This window comes from Brachypodium distachyon, chromosome 4 (assembly GCF_000005505.3).
Source record: "Brachypodium distachyon strain Bd21 chromosome 4, Brachypodium_distachyon_v3.0, whole genome shotgun sequence".
Lineage (NCBI taxonomy): Eukaryota > Viridiplantae > Streptophyta > Magnoliopsida > Poales > Poaceae > Brachypodium > Brachypodium distachyon.
In genome coordinates, this window is record NC_016134.3 from 12,424,185 (window position 1) to 12,444,529 (window position 20,345).

A 20,345-nucleotide genomic window follows, 5' to 3' on the forward strand; every position below is an offset into this window, starting at 1 on the left:
GCTTCGTCCAGCACGAGCTACTTTGGTAGGATTTGGGGAAGAGTCAAGTTGGGAAATATAGCAAGAAGACATTACTATAACCTCGATGCCGCCCGAGGATTCGTTGACTGCCGCATAGTCGTCGCCAGCGCGGGTTTAACGGCTGGACGGAGGGGTGCCGGGGTCGGGCTTCGTCTACTCCCCTCGCCTGAGAGCTCGCAGCGCCTCCCCGGACACGTCTTCGTCGCCCAAGAATTCTTCGGCTGCCACAGAGTCGTCAGCAGGAGGAAGCACTCGCCGGGATCGGGTTTCGCCTCCGCGAGGCTCGTTGCGCCGCCGCATCTCATGGATAAAACGCGAAGCCCCCCTCGCGTCTCGAATGATAGTCCACGAGAGGTGTATCAAGGGTTTTATTCTGGGCTTACACGACTCAATACCAGGCTGCCAAACAGGCTGCACAATGTGGATCTGCGAGTACTGGGCCGGTAATTTACACGAGTTTCATCTAAAATACTCTACAGCCAAACGAGGCCTAAGGGGTATATTCTCCTCGGTGGAACCACTTCGTTCCGTTCCAAATTTGCCACCTCTAAAACCATTCCAGCTTCGTTCCACTTGATTCCTCCAACCGAACACAGCCTAGGTAACACACCTCTTTGTGCTGAGAATAGTGAAGTCTACAATATGTGTGCTTTAAGACTTAAAGATGATCTCCATTTCCGGAGTACTATCTTAAAAACAAATATGCATACATCTGTGGTTACTTATTTACTTGAACTGAATGTAGTAGCTCTGCATTTCTAATTTTTTTGACAGAAATCTGCATTTTTTTATCAAGGAGGTGTAATATTGTATAGAATCTTCCCTTTCTAGGGAATTGCATTACTTAACAATGTACATATGACAGTTAGCCACAGACAACAACAGGCTACAACAACAGGAAGCCTCACAATGTAGTGTATTAAAGACGTTCCGAATGCTAGCAAGCTCTTGTGATCAATAGGCAAAACTATGGCCGCATGTTTTGGCGTATTTGGGCTCCGGAAAAATGCCGTTTCTTCAGCTGGTTCCTTGCTCTTGGTAGAGTACATACTGATGACCTTCTTGAGCGTCGTGGTATCCCTAACGACAAGTGGTGCCCTTTTTGCCACAATGTTGAAGAAACGGCGGCTCACATTCTTCTGAATTGCCAGTTCACCAGAGCTATTTGGACGGCGGTTGCTTATCTCTTTAACTCGCCCCTGCTGCACCCTTCTTCTTGGATGGACATTTCCTCGGTCAAGGCTTGGTGGTCAGAGCGCACCTCTTATGCTAGCGCGTTGGGCAAGCCTCGTGCTAAGGCCACGACGTCTCTAATTCTCCTCACGTTGTGGGCAGTTTGGAAGGAGCGGAACCGGCGAATTTTCCAACACAAACTTCTTCGTCCATCCGGTGTGTGCGCTCTCATCAAGGAGGGAGCGACTTTGTGGATACACGCCGGTGCGGGACTTGGGGAGCTGGTCTCGGGACCAGATGATGTACCTTGATCTTTTTCCTCCTTCTTACTTAGTTGTCTGAACTCTCCCTTTCTCGTGACCCTTTTATGTATTTCACTGTGTATTTTTTTTTGGGATTGATTCTCTCGACCCATCTATTGGCAATAAATAGTTCGTCACGGCTGTTTCGAAAAAAAAAATAGGCAAAACTTTTTTTTTGATAATGATCGCTTTTTGGTTGCATTCTCTGAAGTCTGCTTGGACAGTCCTGTTTCCAGGTTTTTGTCATGATGGGAGCCACTTTGTCCTGCCAGTGTGACAATGACAGGACTGCTCCTTCTGGATGCTACCAAGTACCAGTCCAAGATGATACGACTAGTCCTGATGCACTTTGGCCCAAATTTCTCTTGTGAGGGCATAGTGAAGGATGAGATGAGCGGTGGCTTCAATCTCAAGGTGCCGACGAAGGTAGGTGTTGTTTGGTCGACTCCGAACTGCAAGATTGTCTGCGCTAGGTAACCTTTTTCTACAGAATAAAAATGTATTTGGCATTTCCGTCCTTCACAAAATAAGACGATTTCTGTCCTGAATAGCCAACATTAAAGCATGGCGTATACTTGCTGCTGAACCCCATCAATGTAACGGAATTTATAACGAGGGCACGTTCTCTCGTTGGACAGGCAGCGCGACGGGTTGTGAGCCGTCGGATGACCACCACAGCTGCCAGCTCGCGTGCTCCTTCGCGCTGTAGCCTCCCTGCGCGACGGACGTTGGGGTCTTTTGGTTTGCACCGGCTGCTTTGCAGCAACTATGAGTTGCATGCATGCACTTGTAGGTCTGGTCAAGAACAGACATGAAGGGATAAAGCGCACTGCTAAGTGCACATAAGAAAAAAAATGCAAAGTTGGTTTTAAATTTTAAATGTTTTGTAGCTCAAAACTTGTATCAAATTCAGAATCCATTTACAACGCTGAATTTGTATCGACAAGAACTTCAAAACAAGACCCCACTCAAGTAGGTTTTTGACAGACTTTTTTCGGCCTTTATTGTTACCGAACGATAATCATAATAGTTACCTTCATACTCTGAAAAATCATAATGGCAGATTCACATATTACTGGATGGTCATTTTTTGAACCATAAAGGTTGTTGACATGGTAACTTCGTATAAAATGATGGCAATTTCATGTATTATTTGGATGATAATTTTTAAGCCATAAAAAAGTTGTCAACCTGGCAACCAGGGGCAAAGCTAGGTCAAAAAAAAATTTAGTGCTGATTACACCTAATTTGTTATGGTGCACCAGGGATTAGTAGCAGCAGGACACCAATATCAGAGATTTTTGGTCGAAATTGCATATAGATTTGTGTCAATGTCAAAGTTGCGCACTTGGGTATTTTTTTTCCATAATTCCGCCCCTGCTGGCAACTTGATACAAAATAGGACGGCAACTTCACATATTATTTGCATGGTACTTTAAAATCATTAAATAAATCAAAGTGGCAACTTGATACAAAATAGGATGGCAACTACATATATTATTGGATGGTAATTCTTAGCCACGAAAAAGTTATCGGTGCGGTAACTTGATACAAAATAATATGGCAACTTCATATTTTACTTGGGTGGTAATTTTTAAGCCATAATTTTTTTTGTCCATGCGGAAACTTGATACAAAATAAGATGGCACGTACATATATTATTAGATAGTAGTTTCTAGACCATAAAAAAGTTATCAACCTGGCAACTTCATATATTATTTGCTTGGCAATTTTTAAGCTGTAAAAAAGTTTAAAGAAATATATGAATATGAGATCTAAATTTGAAATTTTTAATTTTATCAAGCACTGTCAAATTTCTGACTAAACATTGCATGAATACAACAGATATACATGTTCATGCATTCAGCAAGATGCGTACGCGTGCCTGACAGATATAAAACAAGAATGCACACAGTTAGTCTCTTAAACTGACTAAGCAAATAACAAGCGGTAACTCATATTTCAATGCATGGTAACTTTTAACGTGATAAAAAGTCATCATAACATACTCATATACTCCCTCTGTCCAAGAAATGATGTCTCAACTTTGACCAAATTTAAATGCATCTATACACTAAGTCATTTCTAGATACATCCAAATTTTGAAACTTGAGACATCTTTTATTGGACGGAGGAATATGATCTAGTTTAGAAGGTTCCGTCGAAACAAATCTAACTATGTAAACGAATCATAAATTAAATACACTGATCAAAGGATAAAACATTTTAAAAACCCAAGATCTTAAGATTCATCGATCAGTTCTATCTCGTAGACTCGTACTATATGCATGCAGCAGTGCGCTTGTTTGCGTGCCGCGAGAGCCAGGCAGCAGCGTGCTTGTTTGCGTGCCGTGCCTGCCGCGAGATCGAGTATTCGAGGCTGGCCGTCGCGCTGTATTGCCGTCCTATATGTAAGGCCTGCCTAACTACTGATGGAACTGTAAGTGCTCACTCTTTCTAATCTCCCTTATTTCAAATAGATACATACGGATGGAAGCTCACGCCAGTTACAATGTTATTTTAGTTTGTAGATCATCGACTTGGACGCCTCCTTTGATCAATGAAAAGTTGAGTCTTCTGCCACCCAAGAATGCTGCTGTTTGGTGGATCGATGCAGTTTGAATGCCAGAAACAGTTCTCGAACTGCATGGTGCTCACAGACACAGCTGGTGATTATGCTTGGTTATTAACGTATCATTGAAGTTTCTCGCTTGTTATATCCCTAATGTCTTGTTCCTCATCATTCTATTGTTCATTACATGCAGTGAAGCAAAAAATCTTTCTTCAGCTTATGCCGGTTGCTGAGAAATTGCTGTGATGAGTCCAGTCAGGTACTCAATACTTTTGACCTTCATATGGTGTGTCCTATACTGTATGATCCAGTGGTTTTGTTCGTTTGGTATCATATGAGTACTGCATTTACCCTGTCGTATCGGTGGCTTGTACTCACACTTTTTGGTTTGCCCCTTTGCCAGCACTTGTAGTATGGAAAGATTCATGTGAAACGGCCAGCTTATTCTCGACGGCAAGAAAAGTGCTCCTCGACCATCTGGCTAGACTGGATTGTTTCATGTCTTGAGCATGAATTGTATCTCATGGTCGGAACGACGCGAAGTACTTAATTTACACCTTAAGTTTTGATCCTACTGCTGCTGACGCACTGCTGTAGTGTGGTAGCTGATTGGAATGCTGTTCAAGGTTCCAATCCACTGTTCGTATTGTGTGCATGCTTGTAATTTGGCTTGTGGCTTTTGATTTTAAGACTGTTGCGTACTTCAGTATATTCGTGTGTGCTTGTTGTGAACAGCACTGTATGATATGATAATATCCCCGGAATTGCAGGCTGCGGCTGCTAAATAAATACCAGTACTCCCTCCATCCCAAAATAAATGATTTGAATTTGCATAAATTCCTATATAAATCCACGTCATTTATTTGGAACGGAGGGAGTAGAACATTTGTGGTGTTTATCACTGCATCCTATATACCTATACAGTTCGTTCCCACTATCTAATTTCCCGACATACTTGCCTGAATTTTTTTTCTTCTTCTGAGAATCCGATAATTGCCTCAAGTCTGAAGACAGCAACGAGCTCGGAGCTTCAGCAATGGTGCCCACAGAGAGCAAAAACTTTTTCTTCTTCCATGGATGCCTTATTAATTAAGCCCATGTAAATAGAGACTAGAGAGGCCTTTTGGCCCACGAAACGACTAGTCCAATCTCTCTCCAAATTTAATTTGGCCCACCACACGTCAAGCCTGCTCCCCTCTCACGCGGCCCATGGCTCCTCTTCGGCGCCGGCGGTTCGGCCACCCTTCAGCCGTTCAAGTTCCTCGACCGGCGTGCGTCGCCCTCGGCACCACCGCACCGCGATGGCGGAAGCGGATCTCGATTGGGTGCGCGCGCGCTTACTCGGCGTTCAAGGCATAATCTTCTTGGCTCGGCTGCTTCTTTCCTTGATTTGCTTCTCTTTTAGTTAGCATGCGAGCTTATACATACACGATTTATTTAGTTGCATGGATCCCTTAATTAGAGATCCATGCATTTCAGAACAAAACTACAAGGAGGGGGATTTTTTTAATCTGGAAACCGACGCTGTATTGCACCAATCGACTCTGGAATTGAAATTTGGCAAATGTGATATTAATTAGCACTCATGTTCTGTTCAAGTAATTTACTTTCAATTATACTGGTCAACATGGATTTGGATTATGTATTTTATTTATATGCCGGGGTTAGTTTTTCTTTTGCGTTTAGAAAACGTTATCGTAGTTGCATGGAGACAGGCTATGTGTGAAGTATTTCTATTGTTCTGTTGATGCTACCCGAAGAATTTGCAAACATAATGGTAATGTAAGGAGTCTGACATGTTTATGACAGGTGTTTATTCGTATTCTGTATAAGCTTTTCCTTTTCGGAGAACTGCATGTAGCCTACCTTCTGGCTCCATATCTATAAAACAGAGATTTGTGACAGAGAGCTGAACTGATTTAACCCATGAAAACCTTTTGCCTCGCTTCAGTATTTCTTCAGGGGTTTTCTAGAGAACACAAGCTCATGGTTAAAGAATCAAGAAGTCTTTAGGCTATACTTCTCTAACTAATTTGTTCTGAATTACCAACGAAGAAATTAATTAACCAACTCTATTGATTTGACCCATCAAAGAAATTAATTTTCTTTCTTGCCCTGCCTGCCTGCCACTATCTTCTGCTTGCCGCCGGCCGGCCTGCATATGGCTGATATATTGTTTTTTTTGCGAACAGATATATTGTATTGTACTATATGGTCACTTGATCCATTTGACACCAACTGTTGTCTTGTGTTCATCATGACCAATTGCACATATGTATTTGTCTTGTGAATGGGGACAAAAAGATGCTGGCCTTTTTCTTTGGTGATGCCGACCAACTGTACTGTACATGTATGGATGGCTAATTAGGTATATTTACAATACATGTTAGGATTTGATCGTTGTGTACGAGATAGAGTTAGATAATCAACAAAATTCCTGTTGGTACGTTAAATTGTAGTATACAGTAAGACAGAGCCCGGTCCATGCTCTTCATTAATCTCCCTCAATCACCACGAGCTGCTCAAGAACAGGAGCGGACTAAAAACCATCCGACCATCTTCAAGGTAATACTAATTGGCCATAATCAATATAGCTAGCTTGCCAATTTGTGTTGTTTCTCATGTGTATATAACTCGTTTCTGACCATGTGATTAGCATTCCAGTAATGATGACACTTCGATTATATTACTTTCCAGTAGTGGAGTGAATTCATGGCGATGGTCCTGGATGCTTTTGCATCCTACCCGCAAAGCATGCTGACCAAGATGGCGGCGGAAGAGGTGCACCTGCTGCTTGGAGTCTCCGTGGAGATCGACAAGATGGGCGACAAACTTAAGGACCTCAAGAACTTCCTCGCGGACGCTGACAGGAGGAACATCACCGACAAGAGCGTGCAAGAGCGGGTAGGACTTCTCAAGCGTGCCATGTATGATGCCACAAACATCCTTGACCTATGTCAGCTCAAGGCAATGGGGCGTGGAGCATCCTCTGTAGATGCTGGGTGCTTCAATCCCTTGCTATTCTGTATCCAGAATCCCTTCCATGCCCATGACATCGGCAGCCGCATTGAGAGGCTCAACAAGAGGCTTGATTCTATCAAAGATCGGAGTGCTGCCTTTGGCTTCATCAATCTTGGGTCTTATGAGGTCCGTGGCAGGAACATACATGCCCTTCGTCCTGGCAATTCTAGCCGTGAGACGTCTGGGGAGCTCAACCGGTCAGGTGTGGTTGGGGAGAAAATGGAAGAAGACACAAGAGCACTGGTGGAGATCCTGCCGACCGAAAAAGAAGGGTACAACAAAATCATGGTGGTCGCCATCGTAGGCGTCGGTGGGATCGGTAAAACCACCCTTGCCAAGAAAGTCTTCAACGATGAAGCCATAAATGTCAAGTTTGACAAGGTAACATGGTTGAGCGTCAATCAATACTTCGACAAGATTGAGCTCCTCAAGACAGCCATCACCCTTGCTGGGGGAGACCAACATAGTGAAAACGCATTAGCTGTGCTTCAGCCTGCCCTTACCACTGCATTGACAGGGAAGAAACTCTTGCTAGTCATGGATGACGTGTGGAACCACATAGCATGGGGTGATGTGTTTGAAACAACCTTGGCCTATGCTCTAGCTCAAGGTAGCCGAATTCTCGTCACTACTAGAGATGAAAGAGTTGCTCGAGTTGAAAGGTTTGCGGCCGTACCACTATGTTGACAAATTGAATGATGAAGATGCCTGGTCATTGCTCAAGAAACAGGTCTGTAATTAAAATTATGGAATGTGCTAAATGTAATCCTTCCATTCCTAAATTCTTGTCGTTGTTTTTTTATATTTGGTGGGCCCTCATTTTCGAAATCCGGAGATTAGATTAGATTTAGGGGACGTAAGTTTAGATTGTGTCGGTTTTAGTACCATCATCACCAACTCTAAATTAAGAAATAGTAAAGATTATTGCTGTATAGTTTTTACCATATATAACTCCTTTGTAACTATATGTAAATGTATGTACTATAACAACTTACCACAAAATTAAGTGGGAGAATTGTTGAATTACTATAGATGATAGATCTATAGAAAGCTAATCATCCTCGTTAATAAGGAACAAGGAAACTAAGCATCTTAGCACCTTGTTTGGGTGATGCTAGTCCCTCACTCCCTAGGTAGTCCAGTTCTCCGCCACAGCCTCAGTTGACAATCCATTCATACAAAATTTAGTTTTTATCTGTTCTGTTTTCTTGATGAGATTATAAATTGAATGAGACAAGAATTATGGAACGGAGGGAGTAGTAGTATATAGCTAGTCGCTGCATGCATTAAATTATATTGCTCTCTCTAGTCAACACCCTATACAATAACTAATACCTTGCACTGACGTGTACTCTCTTCACTTGATTATATCAAACATGGTTGGACATTCTAATAAGGCAACCATGCTGCTTATTAACATTAAAAGTTTAAACTGCTTGCAGGTAATCTCACGAGACAGAAAGACCTAAGATTAATTAATATGTTTAACAACATTGGATTATACATTGTAGCAAAATGTGGTGGTTTAAGCTGCTTATTAACTCAATCGGTTGTAACTCCTTGTAGGTAGTCTCAAGTGAAAAAGATGGACATGAGATTGACATTCTGAAGGACATTTGGTTGCAAATTGTAGCAAAATGTGGCGGCTTACCTCTTGCTGTCAAAGTAATGGGAGGACTCTTGTGTCAGAAGAACAGAGAACGGCGTGACTGGGAGATGGTTATGAATGATTCTATATGGTCAGTATCTAAAATGCCCGAAGAGCTAAACTATGCAATATATATAAGCTATGAAGAGTTGCCTCCTTCCATCAAACAATGTTTTCTATACTACTCCCTTCTACCTAAAAATGCAGTTTTCCTTAAAAGTTGCATTATTGGCATGTGGATTAGCAAAGGATTTCTTCACGAAACCTCAGATGATTGGGAACAATTGGGAAGCAAGTACTATAATGAGTTGATATTGAGGAACCTTATACAACCAGACATAGATTATGTCGATCAAATTTTTTGCACCATGCATGATGTTGTTCGTGCATTTGCTCAGTTTGTGGCGAAAGATGAGGCACTAGCAGCTCACAGTGGACAAACTGGTATCATCAGTAAACTTAGTGGACGAAAGTTTGTTCGACTGTCTCTTGAAAGCGAATTATCAGAATCACATGAGTTAGACTGGAGTTCTTTACATGCACAGAAGACGCTGAGAACATTCATATCAGTTGGCCATACAAATATGAAGCCTTGTGATTCGTTGGTGTATTTTCCATGTCTACGGACTCTCCACACAGATTCAACAAATGTTGTTTTATTGGTTAAATCTTTGGACGAACTCAAGCACCTGAGATACTTGTCGGTTGAGAGATCTGATATATCAAGTCTGCCAGATAACATTGGAAATATGAAATTCTTGCAGTATATTAGCCTTGAAGGATGCAAACAATTTGTGAAAGTTCCACATAGCATTGTAAAGTTAGGGAATCTAAGGTGTCTTATCTTTCATGAAACTTGTATAAATTGGATACCTAGGGGGTTTTGTGCTTTATCAAATTTGAGGACACTACGTGGGTTTCCTGCACTGGTGGATGGTGATTGGTGTAGTTTGGAAGAGTTGGGGCCCCTTTCCCAGCTCAGGCCTCTTGGACTGAACGTACTGGAGAATGTATCAGCAGCCGCTACATCGTCCGCTGCAAAGGCAAGACTTGGTGAGAAGGTACACCTTACCTATCTAACTCTAAGCTGCAGTAGTAGATTGGGAGATGATGGGTTGATTACAGAGGGAGAAGGCGTCTCTGAGGAAGAGCACCGACACATCGAAGAGGTGTTTGAAATCGTAGGATATTTTGGCCAACGGCTCACAAGGTGGATGTCATCAACATCAGCATCATGTCTTAAGAGCTTGAGGATTCTAATGATGCAAGACTTGGTTTGCTGCACCCAGATGCCTGATGGCTTGTCTCAACTCCCATGTTTGCAATTTATCCAGATCATCCGTGCTCCATCCATCAAGCGTGTTGGGCCTGAATTTCTGCATCCCTACCATCACCACAATTATCATCCTTCCCCAGCAGCGGTTGCGTGTCCAAGATTGCATGAGATGGTTTTAGGTGGATTGGTGGAATGGCAAGAGTGGGAGTGGGAGGAGCAAATGCAAGCCTTTCCTGTCCTGGAGGAGCTTGGACTAGGAAATTGCAAACTTAGACGTCTTCCTCCTGGCCTTGCTTCCAGTGCAAGGGCTTTGAAAAAGTTAACTGTACAATGCATCCAGCAGATCAGCGACCTTGAAAACTTTGGTTCTGTTGTCGATCTCGCAGTAGATAAAAACACCGACCTGGAGAGGATCACTAATCTTCCCAAACTGCAGAAGCTTGTCATCGTCATGTGTCCAAAGCTAAAGGTATTGGAGGGTGTACGTGCACTGCAGAGGCTTGTTTTGGAGGATTATGACATGGAAACACTTCCAGAATACATGCGAGGTATAAACCCAAGATATTTGCATCTAGATTGCAGCCTGGTGTTGCTCACTTTCCATAGCCGCGGGACAGTCTGGCCCTGAGTGGGACAAGTTCAGCCACATTGAGCATGTCAAGGCATATGCTGATGATGGAGAGAATCTAAGGAAATGGTATGTCTTGTACACAAGAGATCCCTACAATTTGGAAACAAATGTCAGCTGCTCTTTCATGTCTGGCGGTAAATTAGCATTGCTCGCTCATCTTAATTTGTTCTCTCTATTCATTTAATTTGTGTTCTCTGTTTTCTACCTTTCATATGTATGTGTGCTAGAGTCTGAATATATTCTCTACCTTCTCGTTTAATATCGCTTGAATACTCCCTTTCAGGGTAGGACAATGACAACATGGTAGTAATGTCAGAGTGCTTCGGTGCACCCCCCTAAAAAAAGTAGAAATCTTGATGCGGGTCAATTATGTACAATATAACTTAACATCTTTGGTTAAGAAGGTAATTTAGACTATTTCGAGTGATGGCTTGACTCCACAAAACCGCTGCCGGGGCATCCGCCGGGCTGTCCGCCTCGCTGGCCACATCTCCTCCTTGGTTCCCTCTAAATTGAGTATCTAATTATCAACATGGATTTTACATAGCTGTTTTGCCTCCGCCATCAGCCGCTCAACAGATGATTGATTTTTCGAGAAACGTACAGCTTCAACACTTGTGCTACTTATCACAACCAATCCAGCGGGGAGACAGTGATTTGCGACGGGGAGGATGGCGAGCTCGCGTGGTCTGCCATGACATTCTACAGTAGGACCTGCTAGTACTTTCAGACGATCACGGAATCGCCAGGAAGTCCATGCATCTATTTTTTGCATACAAGGAACACATATACTACTAATGCAACTTTATGAACGACAAATTTTTCATGAAAGCTGAACTCAGTACCTCTTGGTTCGAACTTCTAGTTTGTACAACTGTGCGCTTCTTGCTAGCTTTGAGGTGGCGAGTTTGTGCAAAACTCTATGTAGGTTGAACTCTGTTCCGTTATCTTTTATAGTGGAATCCGATCGAAGCATCGTTTGAAAAAACATATATGTCTAGCCGTGCCTCTCAGATTTGCAGTCTCAGGAGGAGTTTCAAGGAGAGCTGCACATGGAGTTCAAGCTGCAACTCTGTTTAAATTTGGGAACTAGTATGAGGTAGACGAAGAGCTGTTAGGGAGGATTAGAGGAAAAAGAAAGTACACAATAAACAAAATATATGAGTAGTCTACTTGTTGGAGAATACCACTTTCTATTTGGCTGGGCTCTGATCCTGCATGTGGCTAAATATCTGGTGTTCATTTCTTCCCCTAGGTTACATTGAGCTTATCCAATTGAGAGTGGAGCTGTTATATTTCGTTATATAAATAAAGTTGAAGAGTCTATTTGAATACTGTTACAGCCCGTCTGGCAACCATCGTGAAATCCAATTTTTGATAGGATATCATTTGGTTGAATTTGAATTCCTTGTTGAAAAATCATGTTTGTCTACCACCTGGATTTGTAGAGTGAGAGACAATTCCAGAGAAATGATGACTTTTGGAGAGGAATTGGGCTTAGTTATAGTGCAATTCCATTGAATTTGAGATTGAATTCCTGTGGCCAATTTTGTGCCAACCAACAAGTTCTTTTCTTAAATTCAAAATTAATTTCAGAATTCTATGCCCAAATGATGGGTGCCAAATGTGCTGTTATAGTATATATATTAACTTGCAAGTTATGGATTCTGTAACCACTTTTGCATTTTCTTCTCATGCAGGAACCATATCTCTTTTTGAGGACGCACAAAGATTTGAGTGTGCCCTCAAAATGACAAGAAGAACCTTCAGCTACATATGCGGCTTGGCAAAGGTGCCATCTTTGAAAGATATGGACATCTACACCTTTGAGCCATTGGAGACTGTAGCATTCTCTGTTGGTGTGAACGAGTCAACCGTCTCAATGGTTACTCAGAGTTTTGTTGATGCTATGCGTGAGCGAGCAGAGCACCACATAAACTGGCCAGGCACTGGTGAAATAGAGAAGATCAAATCCCAGTTTGGCAAGATTCACGGGTTGCCAAACTGTTGTGGTGTTGTACATACTACTCACATCACATTTGGATCACAAAGCGACGGCCATGATAAGGAAGGCGATCTACTAATTCAAGCCCTCTTTGATACAAATATGAGGTTCACAGATTTTTGGTTGGGATGGTCAGGAAGCATGAACGAGTCGAGCATTTTGCACGACTCTGAGCTCTTCAAGGAGTGTGAAAAGGGTGATTTTCTAAATGGCAGCAAGCTCAAGTTATCATCAGATAGGTCAAAAGAAGTTGGGGAATATATAATTGGTGATGCAGGATACCCTCTTTGTCCCTGGCTCCTCACACCTTACCTGCTACCACAACAGCCATTGTGTTGAGGTCGCTGACAAAGTTCAAAAACACATGGAAGTTCCTTCATAGAGCGACGTGGCGCCCAGATGATCTGTCGGGGTCCATCTATGTTTGCTGCATGTTGCATAACATAGTGATAGACATGGATCATGGAGGCGCAAGCATGCCAAGCGATCAGAAGGTGAATCACTGCAGACAACTGCGCCAGTTAGCATGTGAAGACGCCGTCAGGTCGAGGGATATACTGTCGCAACACTTCTTGACCAGTATGTCATGGCAATCTGGAGGTAATTAATTAACACAAATGCTCGTAGCTACATCTTAATTTCTTCATCCCATTGTTCTGGCGTTCACGTATAGTTGTTATATTTATTTCCTCATGTTGTTTCCATCTTTCATCTGTTTAGTGGACCCAGAGCATGCATCCGGGTCAGGGAATGAAGACCAATAACAGGAAGTAGCATGACCTGCCTCAAAAGATCAACAGGATCAGAACCATTAACCAGTATCATCCGATAACTCAGCGAATGAAGACAAGGAATAAAGAAACACAGACAAGAACAGAGGATTGGAGGCAGTGCTAGCTGGGAGATCAGATCGTCATCACCACTTGATTTGGTATTCTTCTCTCATGCCACATTATCCAGCTTTAATCTTTGTAGCACTACTACTAGCATGTGGTGTTTCTTTTAAGCATCGTGATTACCAAATTTCCTGCGTCAAGGATATTGCAGCTCCCTTCGCTGTGGTTCTCTTTCTTCTATTCATATGGCACCAGTACCAGTGATAGTATTTAATTCCTTTGTGTCTGGTATGTTAGACTACTCAAAAAGCAAGTGATCTGATAACTGTTAGCTACGGAGCATGTGCTAATGTGCTATGCAATATACATTACCAATTAACTGACTGGATGGTTGATTCTCATAAATAAGAGATAAAGTGCATGTAAAAGCAACGAAGTTGCATAGAAACTAGGTAGGTAGTTCAATACTTATGTTGTTGTTCATGTCCTTCCATTAGGGATGCAAGCGGCGCAGCGTCTGACAAGCCCACCAAACTGAGCTAGCTAGTACTCCAAAGTACACAAATTGCAACGAACCAAATTGAGACTTGATTTTCCTGGTTTAATGAATGAAGCGGGTCGCTGTTTCCTCTATGTATTGCTGATTGCTTTCTTATTCGTTCAGGTTCACTAGCATTGTTTGGATGATAATTTTTAATTCCCTGGGTGAAGTTGCATGGAGAGGTTAGATTCAGTATTCAGCTTGTGATAAAGGTTGTTCTGTGGTTCCTCTTTCGTGTTGCGAATTTGGTTCGTTTGTTTCTGAATCAAGTTTTTTTTTTGTTGACCAAAGTGTTTCTGAATCAAGTTGATTCAGTAGCGTGCATGGTTTTGGTCCTTTTGGACAATAGAAAGGGAAAAGTGTTCATATTATCATATAGTATATGTTAAACCTTGATGTGAGCAGGTACATGCGTGGAAGAAAAAAAAAAGGAGCGAAGTGATCCTCGGTGATCTTCCGCGAGCCCACGGCCGACAAAGCCCATTCGTTTGCATGGGCTGTATTGGGCTAGTGGTGAGACCACGGCCGGCCTGTCCCACTCTTTCCCCACTTCTCCCTCCCCTCCGTCTCCGGCGGCCGCGCCTCCACACCCGCCGTCTTCGCAGCTATACCGCGAGAATCCTATTTCTATTTTGTTCTAGTTTTATGGCAGCACACAACAGTGAACGGTCCCGATTAGTCAAGTTATTCCACCAATGGTACTACCTGAGGGCTTAATTAATTACTGTACCTTGTTTTTGTTTTACCCCTTTGAGTTCTTGTTGTTATGCTTGTACTTCCGGTTTTTGCGCATTCTTCTTTCATGTTTTTGAGATGCAAGGAATCTGCCAGTAGTAGTTATATCCCTAATGTCTTGTTCCTCATTCGATTCTCCATTGGATGCAGTGAACCAACAAATCTTTCTTGAGCTTATGCCGGTCGCTCAGAAATTTCTCCGTTGTGTCCAGCCAGGTACTCAATCTTTTCGACCTTCATATGGTGTGTCCTATAATCTATATGATCCAGTGTTTTGTTCGTTTGGTATCATATGAGAATTGCATTTACCCTGGCGGATCGGTGGCCTGTACTCACACTTTTTTGTTTGCCCCTTTTGCGAGCACTTGTAATTGAAAGCTTGTTCTTGACGGCAAAAAAAGTGCTCCTCGATCATCTGGCTTGCTTCAAGTCATGAGCTTGCATGAATTGTATTCTCCAAATCCTATTCCGCGTGCGACAGAGTGCAGTCTGGAGCTCCGATGTGTGCTGGCCCTGATCCTCCACCCACCGTGTGGAGCTCTCCGGGCCGCAGCTCGAGCTTGGGCTCGGCCAACTCCATGGTCGTGCTGCTGACCAAGGAAGGAAGGAGTACGAAAGTTGTGGCTTTTTCAAGAAAATATGCTTACAAGTTGTGGTAATCTGCTATAAGGTTCTGCAAGACATCAAGTGCCGGCATATTGCAAGACTGTTGCATGCTTCGATCAGTACGTGTCATTATTATGTTCGTCCAAAACGAATCGCAAAAATGCAAGACATCAATCTACCCTTCCCCTCCCTCGTGTCGTACAAGTTCGCTCAGGTGCTGCCGCCAGGGTCTCCTAGCCCCATGCGCTGCCGTGCTCATCCGCCGACGAGGGGGAAGGAGCGAGGAGCCCATGCTAGTCACGAAGGAGGAGCCGGCCATGCAGACAAGTTTTGTTCGCAGAAAAATCTTACTTTCGGTATTTTTATTATTTATAATGAATATATACAAATGTATTTCTGTATTATGTTTTTCAAAAATTGACGTACCGCAGTATCCCCGTATCGGATACGTATCGACGTATCTGTGCTTCCTAAGTGATGTGTACTCCATACTCTTCCATATCTTTTTTTTAGATCTGCTCAGAAGTGCTCCATCCATGTATAAATGCAAAAAAGGAAAGAAAGATGGTACGTACTACCTTAGTAGTTCTTGCTGAATGCAAGTTAATTAGGCTGGTCCGTTTTATGTCCCGGATATCAATGGGCTTGTCAAAGAGGATTGCTGAGAAGGTCCATCTTACCTTATTGAATTTATGTTGCACCACAAGACTGGGAGATGATGGGCTTGTCAAAGAGGAAGAAGGCATCTCAGAAGTAGAGCAACGACATATCGAGGAGGTGTTTGATGAGCTCTGCCCTCCGTCCTGCTTAGATAATCTTGACATTGAAGGATATTTTGGCCAGCGGCTCCCAAGGTGGATGATGTCATCATCAGTGGTGCCCCTCAAAAGCTTGCGGATTCTAATGATGGAAGATCTGGCTTGCTGCATCCAACTGCCTAGTGGCTTGTGTCAGCTCCCTTGTTTGCAGTTATTTCAGATCAGACGTGCTCCATCCATCAACCGTATTGGTCCTGAATTCCTGCAGCTGTACCATCAAGACAGTCATCATCCTTCTCAGGCAGCTATGGTTGCGTTTCCGAGATTACACCGGATGTACTTGCTGGAAATGGTTGAATGGAAGGAGTGGGAGTGGGAAGAAAAAGTGCAAGCCATGCTCGCCTTGGAGCAGCTTGTGATTGGAAACTGCAAATTGAGTTGTATTCCTGCTGGCCTTGCCTCACAGGCAAATGCTTTGAAGACATTATCCATACAATATGTCAAGTACCTCAAGTCGCTAGATAACTTTGCTTCTCTTGTTGAGCTTCAAGTGAGTTGCAACCCTGACCTGGAGAGTATCACTAATCTCCCCAAACTGCAGAAGCTTCTCATCTCCACATCTCCAAAGCTGCTGCTGCTGGAAGGTGTGCCTGCCCTTCAGAGGCTCGTGCTGGAGGATTACGGCATAAAAACACTCCCAGAGTACATGCGATATGTGAACCCAAGACATCTGGAGCTAGAATGCAGGCTAGCCTTGCTTAGTTCCATTGCTACAGGACAATCTGGCCCTGAGTGGGACAAGTTTAGCCATGTCAAGCATATCAAAGCATATGCACACGATGGAGACAATCGGAGGAAATGGTATGTGTTGTACACGAGAAATCCCTTCGAGTTGGAGACAAACATTAGTTGGTCTTCCATATTTACAGGTACATTTTCATACAACTTCGTCTTCATTTGTTTGGGTACTCTATTAGTTTAGTCTGTTTCCTTTGTTTCTTACCTTTGAGTCCATACACTGGCTTCTGAAAATATTTCATGCATTTTCGTTTTGCTTGAGTATGTCATTTGAATGGGTCGGCCAAAACATGGTTATAATGTCAACATAGAATATATATATGCATGCAGCTGGGAAGCAAGTTAGGCAGTTTTGCATGCTCTTTGTCCCAGCAACTCTCCATGCTGAGGCTAGCCCTTTCTTGCCTAGTTTGGTAGTGTCTGCATCATCGTACACTAGTGGTGATGCTTCCGTTTTGATATCTATTCTGATGATACCTATCTGACTATCAGGTTTAGCCAATTAGGTATGATTTGAGAGAAAATTAATGCAGGCTTCAGTCACCATGACCTTGGTACCGTTGAAGTGTATAAGTGGATTGCCTAGCACTTTCCATCAGACCGGTCTTTTGGTTGCGTTGGCTAGCGCATGAAACTTGACATGGTATCAAAGCTTAGGTCTCAAGTTTGAGTCCTGGCTTTCGCAATATTTCCTAAAAAACTATTGTTGCCCCCTCTGTCCACATATTGGCCTCTTGAGCCATACTTTTGAGTTTACATGTGTTTGACTTGTCTTCCCCGTCACACGTGAGGGGGTGTTGAAGTGTATAAGTGGATTGCCTAGCCCTTTCCATCAGATCGGTCTTTTGGTTGCGTTGGTTAGTGCATGAAGCTTGACATGGTATCAGAACCAAAGGTCTCAAGTTCAAGTCCTGACTTTCACAATTTATCTTAAAAATTGTTGTTACCCCCGTCGTCCTAGTATTGGCCTCTTGAGCCATACATCTGAGTTTACACGTTTTGACTTGTCCTCCCGTCACACGTGAGGGGGGTGTTGAACTTTATAAGTGGATTGCCTAGCATTTTCCATCAGATCGGTCTTTTGGTTGCGTTGGCTAGTGCATGAAGCTTCATAGGTACTTGGTTTGACTACTGATGTTAGCCAGTGCTTTATTTATTTATTTTCCTGTCAAAAGGATTGGCCACTGTCTTTGATCCATCCTGAGATCTAGAAATCTTTTTTAATATCAATGTCTAACAATTCACAGCAGGTGTATAACACTGCAAACTTTGTCAAACAAGAAGTTAATTTCCTTAATATATTTTTAGCCATGGACTAACAGCTTCCTAATCTGATCAGTGCATAACAGAATCAACTGTTGTAGCTAGTGTATTCTAAACATGTGATGCTACAGAAGTGATGCAGCCATAGGTTGCACCTAGATTCTGTGTATGGTTCCAATTTCTAGCTAGTGTTCGTAAGTGATGAAGAATATTTGATTTGAGTTGCATTTCCCTCTGGGAAAGTATTGTCCGGATGCGACCGAACTACTACCGATCAATTTTTGGAAACTTCTTTATAGAATTATAGAGACCTTCTATGTAGTTGTAATTCTCGGCAATCGATCTATTTTCCCCATAGCCCTAAGGCTGTGTCTCGATCTCTTAAGCGAGAAAGATAAGAAAGGGGCGTAGCATTGGTTAAGGTTTGCACAGTACAGATAGCACTTGTGTTGCTTCAGAAGTGGGTAGAGTTCTCGGAGTCTTGGTTTGGTGAATATGGCATGAATGTCTTGTTCGCAAAGGGTTGAGCTCTTTCGTGCCAACGATAAAATTGTGCGCGCATTGCTAAATAGGACATTCTGATGATATTTTTGCGAATATAGAATTTTGGATATTTTGCCAAACAAGTTCATGTAAAATTGCATAATGGCTACAGAATGATCAATACCACTTGCACAGAACTCCCGCATATTGGTCAATATATGTTGCTCCCCGAGGGCTGTATCGCTAGAGTAATGTCTTTTATTTCTAAATTATGTAGTCTATTTTATCACTGTCAGAGTGGGCGCAGAACTCTTGCTTTGCAATTAAGTTATAATTTCTGTAACAGTTTTGATTTTTCTTTTCATGCAGGAACCTTGTGGTTTTGTGAGGACGAAAAAAGATTTCAGTCCGTCTTCAAAATGACAAGAAGAACCTTCAACCACATCTGCAGCCTGTTGAAGGAGCCGTCTGTAGAAGATACAAGCAGCTACACCTTTCTTGATGGGAGGTTGTTGTGTTTAGAAGATCGAGTAGCCGCTGCTCTGATTGTGTTGAACTCTGGTGAGCCACTGGAGACCATAGGATCCTCTGTTGGCATGAACCAATTGACCGTCTCGCTTGTAACTGCGAGTTTTGTTGATGCCATGGTGAAGCGAGCAGCACACCACTCCTGCTGGCCAGGCACCGTTGAAATGGAGATGATCAAATCCATGTTTGACAAGACCCATGGTCTGCCAAATTGTTGTGGCGTTGTACATACAACTGCCATCACATTCGGATCACAAAACTGTGATCATGATAAAAATTTGCACGTGCTATTGCAAACCGTCGTTGATGCAGATATGAGGCTCAGAGACAGTTGGTTGGGATGGTCAGATAGCATGAACCAGTGGAGCATTTTGCATGACTCTCAGCTCTTCAAGAAGTGCGACAAGGGTGCTTGGCTGAATGGCAGAAAGCTGCACTTATACATAATCGGTGATGCAGGATACCTTCTTCTCCCCTGACTCCTCACACCTTACCCACAGCAAGACAAGAATGGTCTCTCAAAGTCTCAAGCAAAGTTCAACAAGAGACACTCTGCAGCCAGAACCATCGCTCTGAATGCTCTGGCGAGGTTGAAAGACACATGGAGGTTCCTTCATGGAGGAAAGTGGCTACCAGAAAATCCACATGTGTTTTCCTCGGCAATCCACGCATGTTGCATATTGCATAACATAGTGATAGACATGGAGGAGGAGGTTGAATACATACCGAGCCATGACAAGGTGAAATACAGTAGGCAAGTGCGACGGTTAGCACATGAGGATGCTGTCAAGGCAAGGGATATAGTGTCCTGGTACTTAAGAGAAAGTGCTATATGGAACCAACACGAGGAAACAAATAGAAGAAGATATGAGGACAGAGTAATATGAGGAAATGTTATTTAAGATGTAGAACTTGTGTTGGTACTTGGTAGGCAACCTGAAGAAAATGCAAGCATTAAAATAGGAAAGAGCCTCGGATGCTTTTGGGTATGTGGACAAATTTTGTATATATTCGCTTGCCCAAGCATCTATCAGTCATGTTATGCTCCATATGTTTAATGTAGGATATATTTTTGGATAAGTTGCGATGTATTCTCCTTTTCAGAGCAGCTATAGTAGTTCAGGCTTTTCATGGTATGAAAACCTAGA

The 20,345-nt window shown here is 42.8% G+C and overlaps 1 protein-coding gene and 1 pseudogene across 1 annotated transcript; both read left to right on the forward strand.

Moving 5' to 3' along the window:
• Nucleotides 1–6,560: 6,560 nt before the first annotated feature.
• LOC100845419 lies at nucleotides 6,561–15,668 on the forward strand (annotated as a pseudogene).
• Nucleotides 15,669–16,006: 338 nt separating this feature from the next.
• On the forward strand, nucleotides 16,007–19,676 carry LOC112268564. The gene is made up of 4 exons (XM_024454539.1): nucleotides 16,007–16,986; nucleotides 17,416–17,429; nucleotides 19,039–19,398; nucleotides 19,510–19,676. The coding sequence occupies exons 1-4, from the start codon at nucleotides 16,007–16,009 to the stop codon at nucleotides 19,674–19,676; spliced, it is 1,521 nt and encodes a 506-aa protein (XP_024310307.1).
• Nucleotides 19,677–20,345: the final 669 nt, after the last annotated feature.